Source organism: Ctenocephalides felis, unplaced genomic scaffold (genome assembly GCF_003426905.1).
Source record: "Ctenocephalides felis isolate EL2017-DRISC unplaced genomic scaffold, ASM342690v1 CF-g0.4_SCAFFOLD_01604, whole genome shotgun sequence".
NCBI lineage: Eukaryota > Metazoa > Arthropoda > Insecta > Siphonaptera > Pulicidae > Ctenocephalides > Ctenocephalides felis.
Window position 1 is genome coordinate 24,418,609 of NW_020537758.1, and position 27,981 is coordinate 24,446,589.

General features: G+C 29.9%; 1 protein-coding gene and 1 long non-coding RNA gene across 5 annotated transcripts in view; one reads left to right on the forward strand and one right to left on the reverse strand.

The window, feature by feature from the left end:
- LOC113372987 overlaps positions 1-27,686 on the reverse strand; it is a 73,975-nt gene extending 46,289 nt beyond the window's left edge. For both annotated transcript variants that reach the window (XR_003366828.1, XR_003366827.1), the window contains exons 1-2: positions 27,553-27,686; positions 7,687-7,778 (exon numbers count right to left, since the gene is read on the reverse strand). This is a non-coding gene — a long non-coding RNA (uncharacterized LOC113372987). The remainder of the gene's footprint in view (positions 1-7,686; positions 7,779-27,552) is intronic.
- On the forward strand, positions 12,580-15,844 carry LOC113372229. 3 transcript variants are annotated; one of them, XM_026612551.1, is made up of 18 exons: positions 12,581-12,643; positions 12,866-12,895; positions 13,099-13,158; positions 13,223-13,267; positions 13,396-13,437; positions 13,508-13,552; positions 13,620-13,646; positions 13,741-13,776; positions 13,887-13,931; positions 14,022-14,054; positions 14,130-14,168; positions 14,320-14,361; positions 14,572-14,610; positions 14,686-14,712; positions 14,787-14,813; positions 15,293-15,330; positions 15,398-15,536; positions 15,628-15,842. In XM_026612551.1, the coding sequence occupies exons 1-18, from the start codon at positions 12,586-12,588 to the stop codon at positions 15,768-15,770; spliced, it is 915 nt and encodes a 304-aa protein (XP_026468336.1). In that variant the 5' UTR covers positions 12,581-12,585; the 3' UTR covers positions 15,771-15,842. The 3 variants fall into 3 exon arrangements, with proteins under 3 accessions (XP_026468338.1, XP_026468336.1, XP_026468339.1); XM_026612553.1 differs by lacking the exon at positions 12,866-12,895 and having other exon boundaries at positions 12,580-12,643; positions 15,628-15,844; XM_026612554.1 differs by lacking the exon at positions 14,022-14,054.
- Positions 27,687-27,981: the final 295 nt, after the last annotated feature.

Below are 27,981 nucleotides of genomic sequence, written 5' to 3' on the forward strand. Positions count from 1 at the left end.
TTTAGAATAAGTTAAACTAACAATGATCAATAATGATAGTCCTGAAAAGTATTGAATTGTTCAAACATAATTTTGAGACAATAGATGCATTATTCACAACTTTTTTGCAAAACTTGTCTTACACCAATATTATTCCCATCATCAATAACTGTTTTTTAACAATTTTCTAGAAAAGAATTACATTTTATAATACCTATCTACTCTTGAATAAGCAAGACACCACCTTTCGACCACTGTGTGTGGTACAAACGGATATCTTCATATAATTATCTTTTCTTATACAAACATATAAATCGTTTTATCTGGACATAAGAGTAAATGCAATGTACAGACCAAAAAAGTAATCAATTGTCCGTTACCTAATACCAAGAGAAAAACAACATAAGTAAAGAGACAACCTTATATATTTTTGATTTTATCTTTTTGACAATGTTACCTTTGTGAATTATAGTAAAACCAGTAAAAAGACGACATCGGAAATGACAAATATAATGCGAAAAAAGGAAATAACAAATAACAAATAATATAAATAATAATTTTTAACATATCCAACATCGGCACCTTGATTGAAAAAAATCTTGCACCCTTAGCAGTATACCCATATCTTGCAAAATTTTAGTTCAACCGAGTTTAAATTAACAAAATCGGTAAAAATTAATCGCAGTGAACGATAAATGGTCACAATCTTACCAAAGCTCTAGGTATCACTTGAAAGCTCATAATTGAGATATATATTTTTTCTAATTCTTTTCAGGACAGTTAAGACTTGACGTCAAAGTCTGGGACACCCTGTGTAATTATAATGCAGACAGATGTATAATTTGTACATAAAAGAATTGCAAAATTAGCAATGTTTCCAATAACAAATGAATGCATAATTCCCACATAAACAACCGATAGTCCCATAGCAAAAGAGTGCACGCCACGAGCGATCATCTAATATCATCCCGCAAGATGCAGATGCAACGTCCGACGTCCGACCCGACCCACTGCTCTATGCATACATCATCTTATTCCGAACGACCATTAAATTATCTCACAAGCTCGCGAAGAAGTTATCGACGACAAGTTAATTAACAAATAATACATCCTGGATCTGAATTATGGTCACCTGTCCTGTTGTTGCAGCAACGAAAAGATAAAATGTAAGGCTTGCTCACTAATTTCAGGTGAAAAATGACTAGAATTATGTTGCATGGCATCAAAATAATCTATCATGCACCATAATGGGTGTTCTCTCTTCAAACGATTTGCCTCATCTCGTGATTTGAGCAAATAGTATCAAGCGCAGTTGACTTGTACCGCTATGACAATTATGTCGCATCATTTTGGATGATCATGATGAAATCATTTTTATTTTAACCAGTTCACTGATATTGGTCGATATACTTGTCATTGAGAAGTGGCAGAATTTTGTGTATTAACGTTCTGTACTCATGACGAGTATACTCAAAACAACAACTAATTAGCACAATTCTTGACAAATATCTTGAGCTTTCAAAATCGTTTCAGCATTTTTTGCTGAAACGAGGACGAGAGCGTTTGCATTTATCTGCAAATTGAAAACAAACAGCTTGGTCGCGAAAATCTAATCTTAAAAAGTTTCATATAATGAATTATTTAGAATGTTTCAGCAGTTTTTGAGAAGAGGTAGACAATAGGTCAAATTGTGGCACATATATATACACCCACACATTTTCTCTGATTATCGTTAATTAATTTTGATGTCAAACGATTCAAATTGACTTAAAACTTTGAGTATACTCGTCATGAGTACAGAACTTTGACTATTGGCTATTCGAATATAAACAAAAATAATATTCTCAAATTTCAAGATATTTGTAAGTGGCATTTTACCTTAAAACAACTTTTTACCTCGATTCGGACATCACAAGTCACAAGTCACAGAGACTGATACAATAAACTGATTAAAAAAATATTTATTTGCACATAGAATTAATATTTCATTTCTCGATGTAATAAAATAATGTATTTATCTGAAATTATGTGTTTTTGACCTATTAACATTTGTAAAAATTAAAGAATAGGTTTAAAAATATATCGGTAAGGGTATACTTTATTCTGACAATTTTTTCATTTTTATACTATTGTTTTCTAAGTTAAATATAAAATATAGGATAGTCTAAACCAGCTAATGAAATTCTGGTTGGTATCTGTATATATTTAACATAAAATTAGCATATTGAGTTTCGGGAGTAATTAAGTTTTGAAATGTACTTTTACATGTGGAGTTGGCAACCTAAGTGGACCATCCCAAATATATCTAAACGCCTTTAAATCGCGTCCAAAAGCTCCCTACTTTTTTCAACGTATTTATATTATCACCCATAGTTTACTCTGGGTTGTCGTAAAAGATGGAACAAACTTAAAGCCAGGTCAGATTTCTTGATGCTATTTAACAAAAGGTATAATATTATGTGTCTTCCAGTCTGGCCCCATTATTTAGTGAGAAACTCATCATATCTTCACCGTATCACAGTTTGCACCGATTTGAAGGATGGTCCATTCTGATTACCAACTCCTGAATATATTAGATGACATTGATAGCCGAACCAATTGCGAAATGTTATGATATAAAAAAATCTGCAAGTACTGAAAACGACAAAACTGCAGACAACTTGGGACTTCTGCGAAAATTAGTATCTACAGGAAAGATGACGTTGAAGCAAAATAACAGAAGTTTGATATTAAGTGTACCAAATATTTAATGAATTGTAGAATAGTTCCGAAACTAAGTACATAAATAGCACTATCAAAGAATGAGCAAATAAGTTATTACGTTCTAAGAAAAAAGGATATTGTTAACAAAATTGTAAATTTTATTGTTAATAAAATCAAACTATGTATAGAACACGATGTTGTAACATATTTTCCTTTGATACATATATACAGTTCACCAGTAATAACTTGATTCAACAACAAGTGTGGCTTTCACAAAAGCATGATGTATTCGATAAAATACACTTGTACCCAGACGAACACGTACTAGGTACTCGGGCATAATCTTTCCTCGCATATCAATCACTCGGCAACGCGGAATATGATAAGTGAAAATTGAAAATAGACCAAAGAAAACTGGACTAGACTTATCTACAGCTGGTCTTTCTTGTATTTCGTTGAATATTTCAAAAATGAAATCAATCAAACAATTTGAGAAAATTAAATAAAAAACAATGTGGAAACGTTGTCTACGTAAAGTTAAAGATCGAAAATATGTTTCCAATTGAAAATAGCCTATTTCGGGTACTGCAGCTTGGAATATCGATGGGAAATCTCACCCTATTCTTTTCTGAATCGAGTTGGAGTTTGACTTAGCCTACGGACCAGCCATAGGGCAGTACTGCCTATTATGCTAATTGAAAAAAAAATTTCAAGGAATGAAAATAATTGTGTGTAAAATAATAATTGTATTCCATATACAATATGTAATGATTTCAATCTACTCTTATTCCAGCCCCCCGTCTAATTTGTACATTACGTTGTAATCATTAAATTATTGCTCAAAAACCTGTCTGTGTAACAAGTTAGCGCCATTAATAGGAATCTGGCGTGTTCTATTATTGCTAAATTAATCACAAACCATTTTTCCATCAGGTATTGGATATAAACATTGATTAATCCATTTTAATACTGTATTATATAAATATATTAGCGGTAAAAGGTATTGAAATAATTTTCCAACAGTCCATTCAATAGTAAATTCTATTAGAGTAAATTAGTACTTTATTTATATACGGTAGTTTTAGTGAATCAACTTAGACAATAGTCGTTTAACACCAATAAAATTTATAGGATCCGTTTTGAAATGCAACAGAATCTTTTATTGCAAATGCATATGTAGAAGATTGTACTGTCAATGATTACAATTCCGCACCCACAACGTAGAAGGTGTCGGCTGAGAATAGCGACGGCCAGAAGAAGAAAAAGTTGGGGCAGTGGCGTTCAATCCAAGAAAATTACCATATTGCCAAATGATTACGAAGAAATAGTGCAAATTATCAAAATCAGAATTGAAAAACTTCTGTATGTTGTTCCCAACCCATAACGAAATAAAATCAAAGAAGTTTTGCGTTACAAGGATTGTACTTTATGGATTCAAAAGAGTTCTATTTTATAGTAAAATAATTAGGTATCATAGTCATTTTGCATAAGAAAAATATCGAAATTTATAGGTAGTCGATATAATCAGCACGAATTAAGATTTAGTACTATTTAAAATTTGAGTTCTCTTGTTATTTCAAACTTTGAGGAATTATTATGATTAAACCACTCACCGTAAAACTATAATATTTCAAGAGGTCCTCCAAGACCATGAATTCTATCATCGTAAGAAGTTTCATCAAAATTTTAGAAAAAATCAACAACAATTGATTGAACCGTTTTTGAGCTTTCAAAATAGATTTTTCGCTAAGACAAGGACGAAAACGTTTGCATTTATTTGCTAATTGGATAGAAGTAGCTTGGCAGATCGTCGCAAAGACTAATCTTAAAAAGTTTCATATAAAACCTTTCGAATTATTTAAAATGTTTCAGCAGTTTTTGGGAAGAGGAAGGCGGTAGGTCAAATTTTGGCTCATATACATAAACCGACACATACTTTTTTGACTATCGTTTGGCACCAATTCTGATGTCAAATATTCAAAATGACATGAAACTTTGAGAACACAATATCATCTTCTCCTTCGGATAGTTAAAAATGGAATGAAAAAAATATTTGAATGACAAAATATATGTAGGCCATTAATTTTATGATTTAATATTTATAGGAATAAATAGAGCCATTAATTTTATGAAATGCTGAAGTTAAATTTGCACATAATTAGGTAAACCCAAATCGCTCCCTATCTGATAAATGAATTAATTTACTATTTTCAATTGTTGAAAACATGTATGAACTAAATTCAATACATTTATCAAATATTCTGTAAGTTTGAGACGTCGTCCATCAACTATCAAAATCTGATATAATTTAAAAAATTCATAAATAAATTTGTCACGACGTTTCTGCTAGTGAACACAACATAGGATATTATTAAAATATTTGATTTAAACTCTAATAAAATTATCCGTAATTGTCCAACAAGAACATTATTATATTTTAGTATCAAGAGGATCATAAATGAATATTAAGCAAAGTTTTCAAATCCCTTTCGAGCAGTTGTAAAAAATTTAACAAAACTACAACCTATACTAAATTATTCCAACACTTTATGGCTAGTTAAAATTTAAAGCTACATCTACACCTTATAAAGAGACTTCAACAAAAGAACATCAAGGGTTCCTACAATAATAAACAAGCGCTGCAGTTACACAAATAATGGTCATTCAAGCGATTTACGACGACGTACGCACAAGTACCGAGAGAAAGAACTTAAATATTACTTTACACGCGACAGATATTGAGATAATTTATCACCTGTGTGAATTTTAAATGTATGAAATAAATAAAAGTTTTTGAAAACGGATTTTAAGTTATATATATGAATTAGGACTTCAGATCAACTGTAAATCATCATTGAAGGTTATATTGTACATCCCAATTTGAACAGAAGGACTAAAGTAAAAAAAATATTTACGAATACGAACTGTATCAATTCAAATAATGAAAATTGTATCGAATGCAAAATAAACCAAAAAATAGTGTTTGATAATCTAAGATGATTTATCGCATTTGAAATTCTCTATTGGATTATCATGTCTACGTTACTACGTAATACCGCACTGGAAGTGCATATGATTTTACATCAACAACTTGAATTTCAACTGATTAAATTCCTGATAACTATAAATAATCAACTTAATCAATTAGAATTGACATTATGCATCTTTTCTAGTTGCGATTATACCATGCAGGATTTTTTATTTCGAACTACTTGAACAATATTAGGAGTAAATTTGAAGTGAAAATAAAGCTTTTTGCAGGAATATAATATTATAGGACGATCGTTTAGACCAGTGATTTCTAGAGTGGAGACCTAGGGGTCCATGACTACTTTAAAGAGGTTTACGCTAAAAAAAAATGTGTGGTCTGCTATCGTACAAAAAATGTAAATGGGGTTCTGCTTTAGTAAATAACACCATGTTAATATCCATTTATATATATTTTACTATTTTATTCATATAGGTCCTATATAATGTTTCTATATGGACCGGAAAAGTAAAAAAATATTTCACTTTTTGATGAAAATGTATAAAAGCACATATTCACATAGCAGCAATATTTTTGGACTTATAAAGATCTTATACGCTTATTGTTCGCTAAACTTATTACATCATAATGAATAAACTAGTTAAAAGCAACATTAAATTTGAACCATTAAAGCACAAGACGAAAGGTCAAATTTTGGCTCACATACACACACACTTTTTCGTGCAATATGTGCAATTTGGATGTAAAAGGATAAAGATTCACTTAAAATATAGAGAAAACTTAAAATTGGAAACTTATGTTTCGGGAAATTAGAAAAACCATTATTCACCATGATCCCAAATCAAAATTCCCATCATCAACAAAGCGTGCATACATTCTGAATTACTTGTATAAATATAGGTATATGCTAATAGCTACTCTGATCTATTGAAACACTCATTTCGCAACGAAACATTCCTCCGACTTAAATGAACACTCATTATATTCCTAATCGACCATCATTCACCCAGGAATTATTAGCGCGGCGCACATACTACTCTGTATTCGGTTGAGTAGTTTAAATAATGATTCTTCTACACTGACAAATATATGAAGTGATTTATGGATGTGAGATTTTGTGGGAATTAGAATTGTAAAATATTGCGATTTAAATAATCCGACATCTGTTTGCCACCTACGGTTTTGTAATATATATTTAGCAACTTAATTACCACTTATGTAAAATAATACGAATAGATAAATGTAGTATCGCAATCATTCAACATATATAAGGGTATGTATATTATTCCAATTATTCAAGGAATAAGGAAAAATAAACGAATGTTCAGAGTGATGTAATTCCTATAAAAATTATCACGAAATCGAGGTCAATCACTAAAGTAAATACAATATTCTTGAGAACCGAATGATAGCTCATTTCTTCGACTTTTATAATCCTCTAGTCGTCGACGCTTCGAATTGCAATACTTCCGCAAAAATGATAAAGTTATGGTTACAGTATTTTCTCATTCATATTTATGCAATAACAAAATGATATAATCACGTACAATAAATATCTCGAAAACTTTAAATATAAATTACTCGACCAGGAAACAATGAGAACTTTAGTATAATGCAAAATTGCTACAGCGACGTCGTATAATAAATCTAAAGCAGGAAGATTTCAAGCGCGGAAGAGGAGTCGCAAAGCCAATTATACAGAGTTAACCGGGTCAAATAATATTTGCTCGTTAAATTTTGTAGGTGACTATAGCATATAATGTCTATCTTGGACAGATAAGTCAAAAGAAATGATATATAATTAATATAAATAATCAACAAAATTAAGAAGGCATTCAAATTAACATAAAACCGCCAATAGCAAAGCCAATTGCTTAAAGAAAACGCCCAAAAGGTAGTATACTGAATAGGACAGTAGTGAATATACTATAATGCAGGTGACTATATTTTATATATATATATATATATATATATATATATATATATATATATTAAATAATATATTAGGTACTCACACTGACGATCTGCTAAAGAAGTCAATTTCATTTTTTTATTTTTCTTGCAGCACATGTTTTATCGGTCTACTTGCAACAGGTAACACTTAAACCTAAAACAAAATTGAATAATATTAAATAATAACAATAAAGTAAGTGTGAAGTAAAAATAAAGCGAAGCCAACAAGAAAACTCTAGCCCATATTGGCGCAACATTATTATAATTGTTTTTAATTTTTTGAACAGCCATCAGAATAATAATAAGTACTTAACTATACCGCTTTTAAAAGGCAACTCAACAGTTGATATATCAATATTTAAAGCTTTTTTTTGTAAAAAGTAGGTAATAATTTTTTATTTTGATGCTTTAATGCCAGTGAAGAACTATTTTAAATTTTGAACATATTTTACGTCTATTTTAGACGTACATCTTGACTAAGATATTATTCTCAAAAAGACAACCCTCTTGTTATGTATGTCTAATAGTTTTGGCCCACATATTTTATACTGTCTATGTCTATAAGAACCGAGTTTGCAAAAGTTATGATATATATTCTAAGCTGCGTTTACATACAAATTTTTTGTATATATGAACATATAAATAATCGCAAAAAATGATATTCCGAATATCGTGGCCCAGTTTTTAGGGCTATAAATTTCATATTCGAGATTCCAATATTCATCTTTGATGTCAAGCATCAGCAGCAGTGATATCAGTTTTCACTTGATAACAAAATGTTTCCGAGTGAAAATAGAACTGTCTGATATTGCTGCATCAATAAAGCATTTTTCAGCATTGCAAAAATTGTATTAATAAATTCATTCATTGCTTAGAAAAATATAGGGCGGTTATAATTCTTTCGGATTAATCTCATAACCAGTCTGTCCTTCGGGCAGTTCGCTATCAATTACCACAGAATTGTTAATTATTACAGATTTCTTTCGTCACAGTTTAATTGGTTAATGGTTATTCTATCTTCCCATTAACTACAAACAAGCACTTCATCTCGCAAAAAGCTCAATTTTAATTAGTAATTATTATTTGTGGCGGTGAAATCAGAATTCTCAGCGGCGCAATTTCAAAGCTGTCGTTGACAAAGCTCGGGCCGCGTTAATGTCTCTTTTATTATGTGGCATCTTTAGTATTTTTATGAGACTTCGTTCGCCTCAAAATGAGTAATATAACAATTTTTAATTACATTCGAGAACGCGGAAAAGAAAAGCCAGAAAGAATCTCAAGGAAAGGATACTGAAACATCATGACGAAGAGATTTAATAGAATTGAAATAATAAGGTGTGATGAATGGCTAACTTGTACTTTATATACTGAACCTTCAAGCATACAAATAAAAGTATATATTTAAATTTTAATTAAACTATTTCATGCCTTGAATAAAGTTTTTGTTAAAAAATTTGTCATATCTACAATAATTTATAAATGTATTGAATCCTGCACAAGTTATAAAAATGCATCAGTGAAGTCTAATGTAAAGGAAGTTGTAAATCCGGTAAACCAAAGTTGTAAACCAAAAATAGATATATTTATTCATATTAAAGCTGTATGCATCAGTAACATTTATAAAGTTAATATCGACCTTAAAAAATTAAAATCTAAAAATCTTAATTCGATTTATATATGTTATTATTGTAGAGACATTAAGGCAGTTTTAGTTAAGTATAAATGACCATATACCGATTCTCGATGTCGATTTGTTTTAAAAACTGCTTACAACGAATAAGTGGATATTCAAATTGGCGAAATGACATATAATATTTAGCCTGAGGGCACTTGTGCGGAATAAATTGAGTTTAATCAAAGTCTACATCATGCGAGACCCAATATTGGAGATGATAAAGGGCCACGGCGCTTTCTTTCTTAAGGCGAAAGTTAGCACGACAATTACAATCACGCCGAAACAGAACAACAGCATGTATGATTTACACAATTATTACAACTGTTCGAAACGAATTGAATGTTGGTTTTAAATAATAATAACATAAATTAAAAGACTTAATTTCGCAAAAAAGCTGGATGTAAAATGTTTTTTGGGCGATAATTGTTTGAAGTAACCGCGGAGCCCGGGTGGAAGCGATACGAGTAAGGAAATCTTATAATAATTTGTTGCATTTGAATTTAGCTGTTAATTAATTTTTAAATATATACAAGATGTCAACGTCAAGTCAAAATAGAGTGATAGTATTGACTGTCCTGAGAAGACAAAAACAAAATGATCTTGCGTTGTTTGTAATTTATGAACTTTTAAGTGCAACCTAGAGCTTTGATGAAATTGTGATCATTTTTTGGATATTGTGGTTAATTTTTATCACTTTTGTTCATTTAAACTTTGAAGACGTAACCGTGAATAACATTTCTAGAACTACAGTCAAAATTATACCATTGCCCCGAGCTTTCAAGAATTGAGACTTTTTGTTGAACTCCTGAAAATACCTCCTTAAAAAATATGCTTAAGTGTGTTAGCAAGTTATATCAAATGCAGGCACATTTAATCAGCATTGTAAACTATCAAAATGGTAAAATATAAAATTCCGACTATTTTAAACTATTTTCTTAATTCATCTTTATAAGCAGCTGTTGATTTTATTACTAGATGTGTAGTCATTTTTGTATAAAACTAATACAGGGATCACAGGACCCTGTAATACAGAGTTAGTTACTAGTAATTTTATAATTAGGAATATTAATTTGATAAACCAGAACGACATATAGTTATATAACCATTGTCAGAAAAATTGCTATTTATTATTTGCTTTGGTATTGTCAACATCAAATTTATCAACAATTTTAATCACTTGTTCAATTTATTTAATTACTAGTGCTTCTGAAGAAAACAAGACTTGTAATCAAAATCGTTTATGATTACTGAAGTAAAATTAAAACTTGAGCTTATATGGGTAAAAAGTCTCGATCGTAGATAAATGGATAGTACCACAAAACTACTGGATTTGATACCCTCTTCTTCAAACTCTCTTCAAACAAGTTCTGATGTCAAGCAGTTGTGACATCGGTTTTTACTTGGAAATATAGATAGCAATATGTTTCCAAGTGAAATCAGCCCTTCATCAATAAAAATGAATTCGCCAGTATGTCAAAATTTGTAATAATAAAATTGGTCACTTAGAAATGGGACAACTGTTCGGATTGCCATCAATAAAAACCAACAAAGTTTGTAAGTAGTTCGTCAGAATAGCTCATACAACTCTTTGTTCTGATCGCCGTTCAAATAAATAATAAAAACAAACATGAGTAAAAATGTAGCAACTGGGTTTTACTACATAATCCTTTATCCATTGTGCCTTCTCCATATATATCTTATTCTAATTACACACGTTTCTCATTCGCGTTCTGTGGGATCACAGTAATATGAATAATAAGGTAATTAACGTTTATTTATTCCTCAATATGCGAAATAGCAAAATTGCGAAATTCACTTAACAATGTTTCAGCAACGTTCGCCCCAGGATACCGTGTCTTGTGGTCCGGAGCAATTAAAGGAAATGTTAATTGTGATATGCATTAGAATTCTCAGCCAAGCCTTCTTGAGTAACGAATTATGAATTATTAAAGACAATTGTTCAGCTGTTTTTCAAAGCAATTGAAATAATGTAACAACACATAGGAACATTCACTACTTAAAAACAATTTCACGTTTGTTTGATAGAATATCAAGGAATATAAAAAATTCTTTTTACTATTCTCTAAATGTTAATGGATGGCTATATTGAATTTATTATTAAAATGTCTGTGATACTGATGTTTTTATTTTATTGATGCAGCAAACTAGGGGAGGGCTATTATCACTTGGCAACTTATTGCTATCTATATTTTCAAGTAAAAACTGTTTTCACGTTTTTACTACTTGACATGAGGTTATCCGATGCTGGTGTCGAGTCTAGAGCCTGAAGTCTACAGCTTAATCCACTGGTTCGTGGAAGAGCCCAAAATACTTTCATAACTATAAATATAAATTCTACTCAAGATTTTAAATCCAGTGTTGGATTAATATTACGTTTTATATAGCCCATTAGATATTTATATAAAAGCAGTTTCCTTATCAGTATAGAAAATTATTTTACCAACACATTGTAAAATAGTTTAGAAAAAACAGTCCTTATCTCATCATTGCTGTTGAATTAAACAAAGACGTCAAATAGCGGTACACACCTTGTATCAACAATTATGAAATTAATTAGTTATTGTTTTTAATTGAAATAAGTATTTATATTTTACCATATATACAAAACAAAGAAGTTTTGAAACTAGAACAAACTAAACTGATTTTGAAACCAGGGTTTGACTATTAGAAAAAATATAAGATATATTAATTCGTTTAATCATTTTAAAAGTTATTTAGAAATTTTCCAAAGTAGTTGTAGTGTTCAGTATACAAAGTGGTTATATGATCTCATTAATCGAGGAATTACTGCAGATCAATCAAATTCATGTAAATTTTCCAAACATGTTAGTTATGTTCAACAGATAGTTTAATATGAATATAAATAAATAAATTCTGATAAATAGTCGTAAACTTATAATAATGTTTAATGTAGGGTATATCGCTTGGACCAGGAACTCTATAACCCTAGAAAGTTTCACCAGAAAATCATCTTCGTCTGTCAAGATCGGCTTTTCTGACGAAAACATAAACTTTTCTTTCGGATAATTAAAATTCGGTAGTTCTTAATTTAACGAGACAGATACTATTGAAAACTTGAAAAAAATCTTAAATACTTAGTGACCAAAGATCACTAATGATGATTATGGTAGTCTATGGAGAATTAGTCACCTAATGTAAATTATAATGATTTATATTAATATTCACGTGCACAATCCTGTCTAATTGCAGTGGACTATAAAAACATGCAATGTATCAACACCTTTCAGTACGTCGTTAAGAAAAAATGAAATTCACTAGCAAGGTTTTAATTTTGCTATTTTTGTGTTTGGGGCATATTGAGTGTAAGTAGAATAAGTTATAATAAATATAGTAGATAGAAATACAAAATCGACTATATAAATTGTGCTATAAATTAATCTGTATAATTGTTTCTATTTTGGACACATTTCAATTGAAAGTAATTAGATACTCCAAATATTACAATTCTCCTTATAAACATAACTAAATATTTATCACATTTATATCTAAAGTATCTATATGTAAAATTCAATTTTTATATGCAGGCAGAAAGCATTCCCAACACCACCATGACGGTAAGCTACTTTATTGCTATAAAATTAATTTTAAAATTTAACTAAGACATTAATCGAAAGCACAAATAAAGAGAATTACATAAATCAGAAATCAATTTTTGTCTAAATAAAATGCTGATGCCTTTGCTTTATGATAAAATTCAACTAATTTCATTATTTGATTCAAATAATGTGGTATTATTGTTTGTATTCAAATATTTCAGGTGAATCTCATGAATATGTTGAAAATGTATTGGTGAAATCACCTTCAGGTCACAGTAATGGTAAAATAACTGATATGAATTATCTAAATTGATATATTATTTTAATTTTATTATGTTTGACCAGGAGGCACTTCTCCTTCCGCTCTCCAATCTGGACATACAAATCCAGGTATTTAAATTTAATTATTAAAAAAAATCCAATCTATAAATATATAAAATATATATATATATATATATATATATATATATATATATATACATATATTGAATGTGCATTGACATTCTTTATATTCTTAGGTCCGCCACCTTCAAATCCTACATATGTATATCTACCCCAAGGTAATCACCTTGTACAAAGTATTATTGACATGTAAAATTTCGTTGTAATAAATATATTTCCAATTATTAGGAAACCAACAGCCAGTAAATCCAACGATAATTGTCCTACCGCAAGGTAAAGTTTAAATAAAACGTTTTGAATATTGTTTCAAAGATGCTAATTACTGTCTAAAAATCTTTAGGTCAAATTCCACTAAATCCTATGCAAGGTAATAAAATCAAAGAAATATTTATAAAATTGAGATATATATATATATATATATATATATATATAACTTATATAATTTTTTAATTCTTTTTTAGCAAATCAACAACCCGTTAGCACCGGTTATCCACAAGGTAATATGTTTAATATATAATCTCTATTCAATCATTTATTTAAATAAAATAAAACATATAATAATTTTGGCCATCTTCAATAAAATATAATATTATATTTATTTTTGCAGGTCCACAACCACTTAGCACTAATTATGGATATAGCCAGGGTCAAGGTAAATAATTCATTTTAACTTAGTATAATAATTTATGCATCCATCATTCTAATTAATCAAATTTATTGAATAAAACTTATGGCCAAAAAGCTGTCAATCCTATTGATCGTCGTTCACCTCAAGGTATTGATATTTTAATGTTTACTGTAATTATAAATTATGTAATTACTTTACAAGTTGCATAAACATTTTTTTCAGTCCATCCTTCTGTTCTTCCAACGAGTGGTTATACATATGGTAAGCAAAATATAAATATTAAATTAATAATATTATTAAATTGTAGGAAGATTTGATATATTTATGTTTTTTCTATTACTTTCAATACATATTGAATTTATTAAATATTCAAAATTATAACAAATAACGTTATTATATATTACATTTTTAGGTCACCAAAATACAAATCCAATGGTTACTTACAAAAGTCGAGGTAACAACATATAAACTTCTTTTTCTAATTAAGTATATTTTTAAGTAAGAGTAGACCGAGGTATTTTGTACATTATTTGAATTTCATACAAACTTCTTAAACTTTGCTTAAATTAACGTTAATGGAACAAATCCAAATGCTTAAAAAAAAAGTATCGATTGACAAACGGTTTATAATTTACTAATAAAATATTGCTCTTTTTATTCTTAGGACCATCTTACGGAATTTCTCCACTTGTGCACCAAATAGGTAAATATAGTCGTGCGGCAAATGAAATAATAATATACTTGATCAGTTATTAAATTTATTTTATTATTTTTCTAGCTATAAAAAATCTTAATGGATATCAAGGTAAGAATTATATTAAATTTGAACTAATATCCTCAAAGATACAAATATGATTTGCATTCTATTGGGTTTTTTAGGTGTTGAATCACAAGGATCGACGCAAGGTACCTACTATAATTTTTAAATTTATTACAAAAGTAATAATATTAATTTAATCAAAACTTCAACACAAATTGAATTAAGTATTATAACAATATTTAATTATTTTTAAAAGATACAATCAACCAGTTGAAACAAGTTAATATCTTGAAAATGAAATTATAGAATGACAAATAGTATAGATTGAAATATAAAATAGTGGGTAGAACTGTTGCAATGCTAATAAAATTATCTTGACTTCATGGACATGCATGATCATCAACAAAATTTGAATAAATGTTTCAAAGTTATAAAGAAAATTAATCCTGAGCGTTATAAGAAGGAATTGAACACTAAAGTTTGAACAAAATCAACTGTAGAATTGTGAATTATCTAGTTTTGAAAATTCAAAAAATATTGATGTAAACTTCATAATTCAAAATACTGTGGTATGATTAAAACGGAAGACTAATATGATACCACACACAATAATCCATTTTTTCAGATGGAGAAAAAAATTATTTGAACGATCATCACTACGTGGTGAGTATCATTACAAGTTATAAAATAAGCCTTGTAATTTTTGGATGACTATTGACATAAATTTTAGGCTTACAACTATCGTCGCCAATATTCTCCACGTGGTCATGATTGGTTTGCTTTTGATGACGACGAACTGCTTCTGCAATACGAAAATAACCACGAGGGAACAGACGAGGAAGCGAAACACGCCCAACCGCAGGAAGGTGGTAAGGAAATTAACACTTCATTTCAGTAATAAAGGATATATATATATATATATATATATATATATATATGTTTGTATGTGTGTTTCCACAGCAGGGGATGCAGGTGCAGAAGGTGAAACCGGGGAAGAAGCTGCCAGCGAAAGCGATGCCGAGGGTGGTGATCCAAGCGACGACGCACCATCTGACCAACCTGATGAGGATGCACCACCAGTTGAAGATCCCGAAAGACGTTGAGCAAAACGGACTTTAATTCATAGCATAGTTTGTAAAAGTTTGTTTTATCAATTATTGTTTGATAATAGTTAAAAGAAACAATAAATTAAATTAAAAAGTATTGAGCAAAGTGTTCTTTTTGAAACCACATACACATAGATATAGTAGGGGGAATACGGACAAGATGGCATGGTGCTTTGGTTTTTAATGATATTTTAATCAATCAAAAATATTTTTACTCATCTCAATGAGAAAGTTCATTGATAACCAGTAACATAGATATTTAATAATATAAGATCTATAATAACATATTTATTATGAAAAAATGAAACTAATTATAAATTTTTCCGTACAGTACGAACAAAATGGCATAAGGTAGAAACATATTGAGATATAAAGTTTTAAGAAGACCGTTACGTTTAGTCATCGTTGGGAGATCAGCACAAACGGCATGAGCCCAAAGAGAATAAATTACCTTTGCCGGTCTCACAATGAAAAAAGGTTTTTAATAAATACAAGTCTGTTAATTTTTAGAAATAGAGTAAAAGTTAAAAGCGAATCACCTTTGAAAAGTGTCAATTTTCTTTTTTCTTGACCTCTAATAAATTTCCCGGTAGTTCTTGCAAAATTACACTATGTCATTTCGTCCATTGTATGCATATGAGTATCTTATTTTGTCAGAAAGCAAACAAAATTGAATCGATATATTTACATAAGTACGAAGCAAAATCGAAGATCCAACATATAATCGTGAATTATACTGGGGTATGGTCTAGCAAATCCAGTAAATGCTAGAATTTTCTTTAGCATCTTTATAGATTTGGTTTGATACCAAAAAACAAGTTTTCTTGCAATAGCAATGTCTTCATCGTTAAGTGTTTAAACGTAACCTACCATTTTGTCGAATTTTGTATTAATGCCGGCGATCTCAGATCTCAACGTTTGGATTTTTTTAAAAAAGCAAATGTGAAGCCCTTTTTTTGAAAAAAGTGACGTTCATATCTACAAAATTGATAGTTTAACAAATATAATAAACATATAAACATATTTCAAAACACAGTTTCAAATGAAAACCGATATCTACTCAAATTTAGAATGTCTAAGACAGGTCTCAAACCTGAAACCTCTGATTCTAAATCCATCTTGCTCTATCTACTAGATCACGAAAAAGCACATGAAAAGTAATATTTTTGAAAACATTATTCAAATTTCTATGGTCTAAAACTAGACAAACAAAAGTGCAAGACTGCAAAAACTTAAAAATGTATTAACAAATCGTTTCCGAAATGAAATCTGGCTTATTAAGAGCAGCATAAATCCTAAATAAAACAATAAATTATCGCTGTCGTCAATACCGGTTATTTGAATCTCGAAATTGTTTACGTTTGATTGCATAATGTGATGTTATTGTTAAAATTTTATGACATTAAACTCATTAAACCGGAAAGCATTCGCATTTAATAGTTTCTTTATGGCACGTAAAACAATGAAATTGTAATAAGACAACAATAATCGTAAATGCTGCTGAAGTAGACGAAATATAATGATGGAACATGTAAGCTATCAATAAACTTCCAAACTCAATACTACTAGTGTTCAGATATATATATATATATATATATATATATATATATATATATATACGAGTATATATATATATATATATTCTGATTATGGTACATAGTGCATGAATATTCTTCTCTTTTGATATGAGTAATTATAAATCATCGATAAAATTGTACAAAATTACAGAGTAACATTATACACATAAATTACTGTAATTAAATTTGTCCGTGACCACGACAAAATTATAATGACTCAAATATAATTAGATAATTGAGCGTGAAATATGTACTGCGATCTATTTCTGCGTTTCAACAACCCCGGGCTCTTTTTTCTTAGATAATAATATCGTTGCAATTGCACTTAAAATAAAGGGTCAGGTAGGGTTATGCCTATGCACAGTCGTATAATCATTTGCACGACAACAAAAGACAAAGAACCTTGATATGAAGTAATTGACATAGAGATATGAAGTCAAAGTCATTTTCTACAAGACAATAAACTATAATATTTTAAAATGCACAAACAAATTAGACCATTCACGTTTTACATTATCGCACCCTAAGTTGTTGATGTGATTATATTGTTTATACCACGTCTGAGAAATTTGTGCAATCAGATCTAATTACTAGATATTCAAGGGCGTTTTATGACTAAATCGAAGACAAATAACAAAATGATGATAAAATACATCTAAGTCTGTTTTTACACGGTCTTTTTGTACACGGTTTTGATATAACACGGTTTGAAAATTGAATATTTTTAATTTTTTTACACGATTTTATTCCATTTAGCACGATTTGAAATTTTATGTACTTAAATTTTTTTGTCAAATTTAATTTTCTGCGATGTATGTTCATATCACAAAAAAGTATTTATGAAAGAAAAAAGTCTGAAACCATCGATAGTACCGATAATTTGCGAACACTAGCTTAAAGATTTAAGTGAATTCCCCTTTAGCGCGTACAAACAATTTTTACTGGTCAAAGCAAATGTGAATAGCACTAATTTAGAGGAATTATTATTAAAATAAACATGAATTCTTGTTCTTGAAAATTCTTGTTTTTTACTAATTTTAATAGGTTTTAAAGAGTAGGACAAATTACCCATTTTTGTATAAGATCAATGTCTTTTTTTACACGGTTTTTTTTTACACGGTTTCTTCTGGAACCAATCCCCGTGTAAAAACAGACTTAGGTGTATAGAATAATTATTAATTTTTTTCCTACATATTATCTGTACACACACACACATATATATATATATATATATATATATATATATATATGTATATAAATATAAATTTAAAATATACTATATGCACATTGATATCATAACGGGCAGAATGTGCATACAGAATGAGGTAGGAGGTTCTGGTGAGAGGAGCCTGCAGAATTTATATACATGATTTGTTGGTATGTATATCTGGTTCATAGATTATAATTTGCTATTATACAACCGTATAGTCAGTATTAAAATTGATAGGAAGCGTAGTGATACATAGACAGATGATATTAAGATTTGGCATAGATGCATGAAGTGGATAATCTACCTGATATAAAAAGCCCTTCAATATTATTTTTAAAAATGTAAATCCATCTATTAGATAATGAGATAGTTATCATAAAAATTAATTGACTGATCTCAAGCAAAATTTAATTTTCAGTTTAGAAATTTGATCAAAGAATTATTTATGGATAATATTTTATCATCATTATTCCGATAGACGTTGATCCTTTCTTAACATTCGAGAGATCTTTATAATAACGCTTTTCCTTTGTCGCAATGCGTCTGCTGAATCTGTTTTAGTAAGTGCGAACTATGCGGAATTTAATCAGTGGCCACGTCAATCCTGGAACTCGTGATGGAATGATAGTTATGTCTTCATATTCGTTTGACAGATGCTTGACAGCTGACAGCCGACTGGCAAAAGCACCGTCTCATGAACTGAGCGAAGGGTAATTGAAAATGACCCAAGAGGGTAAAAAGACCTATTACTATTATCATTATAATTCTAACAATAATTGAACAGCAATCAGAAAAACAAACAAACTATATGCTATTGTGCTGGTTATTAGAATTCCAGTAATAGTACTGGAGTTCTACATACATGATGTGATGGAGGTTAACACAGTGGGCTACTCCATATCAAAGCATTAACTTTAGATTGGAGAAGTCGTTCCTTCTCAATGTTCTAATTGCTGATGGTTCTAATATAACTCTACATACATGACGGGATGGAGGTCACCACAGTAGACTACTCCATATCAAAACATTAGCATTAGGTCTAAGGGGTTGTTCTTCCTCAATGTTCTAATTGCTGATGGTTCTAATATAATAACTAAGGCAGGGTTATTGACTATTGTGGTTGATAATCTTATCATGATAGATTCTACGACTGGTCTTCACTACATTCTGGACTGTGTCAATTATCAGATCGTTGTGTATTATTTGATTACTAATACACCAATGTGCATTTGCAATTGGTGAAATTGAAATTGCTGAAATTTTTGATCTACTGGCGCAGCCCCAACTCAACGCGATAAGCCACATCGGTTTTATTATCGCTTTATATAGTAGTATATTGATTTCTTATGATAATTTAGATTTACCCCTTTATGATTTAGATCTAATCGTATTGGATTCATCTTCTGCTTTTTATCACTACTTCCTGGACAGTGTCAATTATAAGATAATTGTGCATTATTAGGTTACTAATATACCAAGATGCATTTTGCAATACACCTCAAAATTTTTGTCTCTTTCCTTTGGATAGATGAAATTCGTGATCTCCTGGATTTATCTCCAATTAACTAGAACAGTAATTTCATTTTCTTTTCCATATGTTTTGTTTTACTATCAATGTGAGTAATCAAATTTTATTTGCTATTCGAATGCATTACTAATTACTTAACAAAAACAGATTCTGGGATAATTTCATTATTAATGGACACCAAAGGATATTTATCCTTAACGTAAATGGTATATGGTGAGGTTTGTCTCCATTGATTTTTGGAACACTTATCATTATATTGCGATTGCAGTGACAATTACAATTTTGTTAGTTTTGTTAAAGGATGCAATCAAAAAAGTTATGAATATGACACCTCAATGTTCGAAACCAATAATATGTTTTAGAATTATATACAATAAACAAATACGTCTTAGGCTAATTTAATCTACAAGTTGTGACAGACTTGGTTTGCTATGATTATGTTGGAATTGACAAATTTCAGGTTTAACTACACTATTCTCCAAAGCTCTCAAAAATACCTAAGAGTTATATAAAAAAATTAGATTGAAGTTATGTGCTATATGTCCTTAAGCGGGTGTAACGATGCATTACCATTACCAACACCAAATTTTAATTAATAAGTAGCCCTAATAACTGTCCGAGAATTCAAATAAGTATAAAATCGCAAGTAGCATGATTCGATAATATCTCTTTGTTAATCCGACGCTCATTGTTGAATAAATATTCAATGAAAAGTAATTATCTTCCGTTACGGTATGTAGGTAGATTCGAAGGAACGCAAAAGAAGAGCCTCGCCGTCTTGTTATTGACAAGAAGAAAGTTTGTTCTCCGGGGCCCTGTAATTAATATCGAAGTGAAAAGGGATTTCATATTCGTATATGATCATCAGTGCCTTTTGCGAAAGATGATCCAACTCATAAAATAAAAAGTGGTCATCAGGAGAAAAAAATATCGAGTCTCCTTTGTAAATTTCTCCGGCTACTCTCGAATCGTTCTTAGTAATGATGGTATTTGATATTTTTGTATACGCAAGTATTTTTTACGTTACACAACGCATCGCTCATTATAAAAAAATATAAAAGATATTATATCAGAATTGCCTATATTAAGTGAATCCAGTTCCTTTCATAAAACCGATTTATCAAATGGCACTAGGATCAAGATAAAGAATTTATTACATTATTGATTATTATTATCTACATTTATTACAGCATTTCTTCTTTGATTCGGATTTGAATACAAAGTAATAAGATATATTAACATACATAAAATATTTCCTGACTATATATTATTTTGTAACATCGAACGATTCAAAAATCGCCTACCGTGTTTGCTTAATAAATCGTCGCATATATGTAGTTAATAAATCAGACTCAGAATGATTAAGGATCTTCATACGATATACTGCAAGTTGGAATAAGTAAATAATAAATTATAATTTGTCAAAAATGCAAGTGAGGTGAAAATTTCACTATTCAAAAAAATTGAAAGCTGTTGAAAGGAATACGCTATATTTTCGATACTTATCGATATGTTTCTTATATACACATATACATACAGGATATCCCAGATCAAACTGGCAATCTAAAGCTTTGGTGAAACTATGACCATTTTTCGGTTATTGTGGTCAGTTTTTAGTTTGTTCATTTAAATTTTGAAACCGTAACCCCAGTTGCCCTATGATTTCAAGAATTAAGACTTTTTGTTGAGCTATAAATTTTGAGATTTCAAATCGGTCGACTTTGAGATGCCCTCCTTCAATAAAAATGTACTAAAGTGTGTAGACAAGTTCCATAAAAAATGGCACATTTGATCGGGATTGTAAAATGTGAAATACTCGATAATTTTATAATAAAAAAAATTAGAATAAAACCTAAAAACAACAAAATTCTTTCTAGTACATTTTATTCCCAATTAGTTCAATTGACGAGAGAGAAACATTTAAACTGATAATTAAGAAAATATTCTAGTATTTATATAAAAAAACTAGGCGTACATACATATATATACTTCTTCCAAATTTGGTATCAAGCGATCCAGAATGAGTTGAAACGTCGACAAAACATAAAATTAGCATGCCGGATTTTTTCGTGAAAACAACCTTCTTCGGGAAAGTAAAAATATGTTTATTTGCAAGAAATTTATAGAATTCAGCTTATATAATTTTTAATAGTAATATTATATAAACTAAAAGATACAATTATAAAATTATAAATTATGTAAAATTGTGATTTTTTTCATTATTTGATATGTAGCTTTGCGTACATTTTCTTATGGATAGCATGCAGGTGTAGATATAGATATAAACATTATGTAGTTATTAGTATTATGATAATGAATCCTTTGCAGCCCGGGATAAAACTTTTGTATATAATATTTTATATATACATATATATATATATATATATATATTTATATATAAATACTTCTAACAATAAGGTGGTGTAGGTAACGACATAAATTACACAAGTTTCTAGCTCGCGCCGTGAAAACATTATTGCGCAGAATGGCCATTGAGAGTTGAGTACAAAATTTGATTTGCACCGAGAAGAATTTGCATAGAAAACGACATGCGTGTACTAAACAGGTAATTACACTTTGACAGCGCCAATAAAATAAATTGTTGATAATATGGATATAATAAAATACCGTACTTGTGTGCGGGGTTTGTATCAATCGAACATAATAAGGAATTATAATTGAGCCGGCACGTTATGAGAACGTTTATTTATAGCAATTGTAGTAAAATGGTAGATTTGCGATAGTAGGAGTTAAGCTGAACTTTAATTTATAACATGCTCAACTTACAGTATCTTGGTATTTTCATAAATATCGCCTAATTATACAAATGTATGTCGAAAATTATCCAAAAACTAAACTCGAATATCAAGCAATTTTGGTCTAAGACACATTTAATAATTAAACTTTATTTGTTTTTTAACTTTACTTTACATCCTTTATTCGTCTAAATCATTTGTTGAAAACTTTCAGGCAAATAAAGCAGTGAACCTATCATATCAGAACTAAGTTACTATCATAGGCATATAATAAATCAACGAAATTGTAGTGATAATCCCAAACATCTACAGACAAAACGAACACGAACACTATTTCAAATTTTTTTTGCATAAATCTAATATTGAACTAATTCGGAGTCGCCTTTTGCGTCATACGAAGTTTCATTAGAATCGTCAAATAAAACTGTTCAAATAATAACGAAGAAACATCCCGACCGATCTTTACCAAAAACTAATCAGCACGATTCCCAACTAGCATCTTTCGGACGGTTTTTAAGTTATTCAGTTCAGGATTATTTGGAAAACGTTGACAAAAATTTTTCCAAAATTTTCCAAAATTCTCGAAATCTTCAAAAAACTGTTCGGCTAATCGTCTTGCTATAAACTGATCACCCCTAGTCCAAGATAGCATCAAATTGTTTTTAAATTTTTGAAATCGGTGAAGCCGAGAAAATGTCAGAAGATCAATAATTGACTCACAATTTGGGGTGTAATGATTTAGAATCAGTTGAAATGTACATAAAATATTAAATTATATAATCAAATTTTCTGTCAGAAACAAATTTCTCTTCAAGTTGTATACTAATTTCTGTTTATCCTCCTCAATGAGAAAAACAAGTTAACCATTTTATTGACTTTTGCAACAAAAAAATAGTCAACATGCAGCAGTGCTGTTAGAGGTTTCTGAAGTAATAAATTTTTAATGCCACTAGATTGAAAGGACTGATAACAGTAACTATGCTAATATCTTAATCAATTCAGTAGATCTTAATACAACTATGTTTGGAGAATTTAATCGTCTTTTAACGATCCTCTGGTAGCAAATAGCGTAATACTAGTAGTGCTGGGGAATAAATAATAAAAAACAAGACTTTAGGTATTGGAGACTAATAAAATATATTTTTAAAATTTGTTAATTTATGAATAAAGTCTAATGTAAGATTCAATTACAAATTAACTGAATCCATAAAATATACGTGTTATGCTTTACAGAATATTCTAAGTTTGAACTCTTGATCTGCACTCATTCCGCCGTGCAAACTTCCCACAATTTATCTTGATCTTCGTGAGTTTCCTATAAATCCACATTTGTATGCTATTTATTTATTACAAATACAAAATGTACTGTACGTGTGTTCAATTTGCGGAACTATTAGTAATGAGTTAGATTAAGAACATGAAATACACATTTGATCGATGTATTTAGTTTTATGTTATCTTGTTTACCCACTGAGTTTAATTCGATTAAATATTGGTAATGCTAAATATGCAATAAACCTTGCTTGATGTAAAAATAAATTAGAAACTTGTCTAATGAATATAATTGACGTAGTTTAATTAACTAATGTGTATGATTGCACAGATTGGCATATTAGCCTGGTTGTGCCATTTATAGTTATTTATTTATTAAATCACTTTAATATGGAAACTGATAGTTCGAAATAAATAAATGTAGGTACCATTTAGTCACTCATTAAATGACTTATATTAGAAACTCGTCTCACAAAATGAATAATACATTTATTCAAAATCCTTTTTTTTTTCATTATATTTTTAACAGCAATCAGAACCTTACGTCCTATGAGCTGTTGGGCTGTAACTTCTCCTTACTTCGTATTTTTAGATGGAAACCCAATCGTTAATCCATCCATTTTAAATAGATTATTAAAAATACAGTAACTTTGTCTAATATTTATGAAATTTTTTTGTAATCTCTGAAACGTGAAGATTTGCAAAAATTTTCATTTTCGTATTTTGGCCCATTACTATTACTTACCACAAGGGAAATTAATAATATAATATTCTATATGATGATACAAGGTATACTTTCTCGTATATCTGCTTAAGAAACCTTTAGTATTTAAAACCATCGTTTTTAACAATCAACATGCCAAACAAGTAGCCAAAACAAATACTTTACTAAACAAATATAAAATTGCTAATAAAACATGCAAAATGTGCAAATAGTAATAACAATTATGTAACCCAGTCGACCTAGTACGGAGAAGCAACTGTACAAAGAAAGCTGCAAGTATCATCTTTGAACGGTGTAAAATTTGCATACGGGTGTAAATTTTGAATGTATTAAAAAAATTATTAAACCTATTTGGATATAACTTTCTAAATCAACAATTAAAAGTTTTATAGTCCTCGGTGTCCGTCAATAGACAAACACGAATTTAAATTAGAGCATAATCTGATTAAAACATTGTATGAGAATTAAATATTAATCCATTAGCTCTCTATTTAACAAATACAACTGCTTAAAACTGCACGCGATATTTTCCCACAGTGTTACATAAACGACGATCGGTGATCAGAAAGCAGTTATTATAGTTTATTCGGATAGATTTTACTATCAAGTCACTTGCAATTATTTAATTATTATCAATTAGAACTTAGGGTACCTCCGAGGCCTACTGGTTAGAACCATGTATAAAAAAAATCTTCCAGATTCTGTATCTAAAGGATCGCCCATAGGTAAGCGGTTAAAAGCAACAGGACCAGAATCAGAGGTCCCGGGTTCGATACCCACTTCGAGCAGGCTGTTGTCAGGCTGCAGTGACAACGATTTTCACTTGGAAATATAGATAGCAATATGTTTCCAAGTGAAAATAGCACTTGCCCGGCACTAATAAAAAGTCAGTCCTATTAGATTAATTCTTATAACAAACTCATCAAATATGGATGGATTACCATCTAAAAAATACGAAGTGAGGAGAAGTTTGAGCCCAACAGCTCATAGCGCGTAAGGTTCTGATTGCTGTTAAAAAATATAAATAAAAAAAAAAAATATCCCGCTTCGGACAGCCTCTTGTCTAGCAGTAGTGACGTCAGTTTTCTATAAATTGCTGTCTTTATTTACTAGTGATTTACTCTGATCTGGCATTACTGTATCAATAAATATTCGCGCTTTTATAGAAATTGTATTAAAAAAATTCATCACATAGAAATGGGACAGCTGTTTGGGTTGCCATAAAACCAACGCAGTGTTAAGTCAATTCAGTACAGCAGCCTAAAGGTCTCTTAAGTTCTGATTGCTGTTCAGATATTTTTTTTTTTATTATTTTTTAACGACAATTAGAACTTACAAGTCCTGTGATATATTGTGATAATATGACTTAAAACTATTCGGTTCTAAAGATGGCAACCCAAACAGTTGTCCCATCTATGTATTATGAAATATTCATTACAATTTCTCTATTAGGGCGAATATTTTAACACTTTGGGGACGGCTGTCCACCTGAGTGGACAAACATGCTTTGTGAGGCACAGGAGGCTATTTTATAAACAATGACTCAGTTACTTTTTTTAATCTTTGAAACGAGCGAACGCTTTTAAATATGGCAAAACGACTGGTAAGCAGTAGTGAAGATGAGTTTCAAATAGACATTCATACAGACAATTTTTACGAAATTACTATTTGCACCGAAATAGTGATGAATGTGATGATGATATTATCCAACCAACAAAAAGAAGAAGTTCGACAAATTAAATAAAGAGCGGAAAGACATTAGTGAATGTGCCGAATATGCTTCAATAATCGAGTTTGACAAACAACCCGACTACAAATACTAAGCAATATAAGACATCCAATAGATTATTTTACTTTATATTTTACAAATGAATTATTAGACAATATAATAGAAAAAACGAACCATTATGGCAGCACAAAAATGAACAAATATACTGACTAATCAGTGGCATATTCTGGAAGGCGGCGAACAACATTTTATTGTAAAACATGTCAAAATCAACCAGCTATGTATTTTGGAAATTGTTTTGAACGTCGCGATTCTTTATAAAATGATCAAAAATAAATTAATCTTATAAATGTATGTCCTTCAATGATCACACACTTTTATCAAACAAATTGCATAACATACACAATTAAATTAAGTTTACAGCCGGTACAGTAAATTGTTTTGAAATCGGTGCCGTCCCGTAAGTGTTAATGATGCAGCAATGCCGGATAAAGGCTATTTTTACTTGTAAATATAAATAGCAATATATTGAAAATCGGTGTAACTACTGCTTTACATCAGGCGCCTCGAAGCGGGATCAAACCCGGGACCTCTAATTCCCAATCTTATTCCCAATTTTGAAGATAAATTATTTACTTTATAATCTATTATATAAAGTTACTATCGAAATAACGCCGACATGGTGATATGCATCCAAGACAACGAATAGGAGAAAATGACTGTGAAGAGTTCAACAACCGAAACTATCTTTGCTATCGTTGGATCTAATCCACCTTTGCCCCGCGACATGTTGGGTGCCCGGATTTGCAGAAAGATATAAGGCGAACGGTACTGTTCTATTGCTAGAGTTTGTACTTGAAAGATTTACAGTAACAAACAATTTGTTACGTTGGTTTAAGAAATGGAGTAGTTAGATATGGCACAACAAAGCATTGTCATACATTTAAAGTAAAGTTATAAAACTATTTATTATTATTACTCACTCATGTTAATAGCCCCACAGTTTTCCTCAATAACAATTATAATACATGATGATGTATTTCTATATGAACACACACACGACACTCGTACATGATGATGCACAACAGAATAAAAATTAATATGTTACTTATTATAGATAAATATAGATGAAATAACATAACTAAACTAATGAGAAAACTAAAATGATCCAACACGGTTTGACAGGTAGACGCTGCAGTGTTGACATAATCAGGTGCTGAGAACACCACGAACCTGTGCATATATTTAAAGGCGCAAAATTTAAATACATGATTAAGTGAAATTAAGATACAGTTTAATATATCAAAATATGTTCTTAAGCAGTCCATGTATTGGTGATTGATATCAAGTTTTTATTAAAAAAACACACTATTGTTACTTTTAGACTATTTGTCTAAACTAATGGAATAATT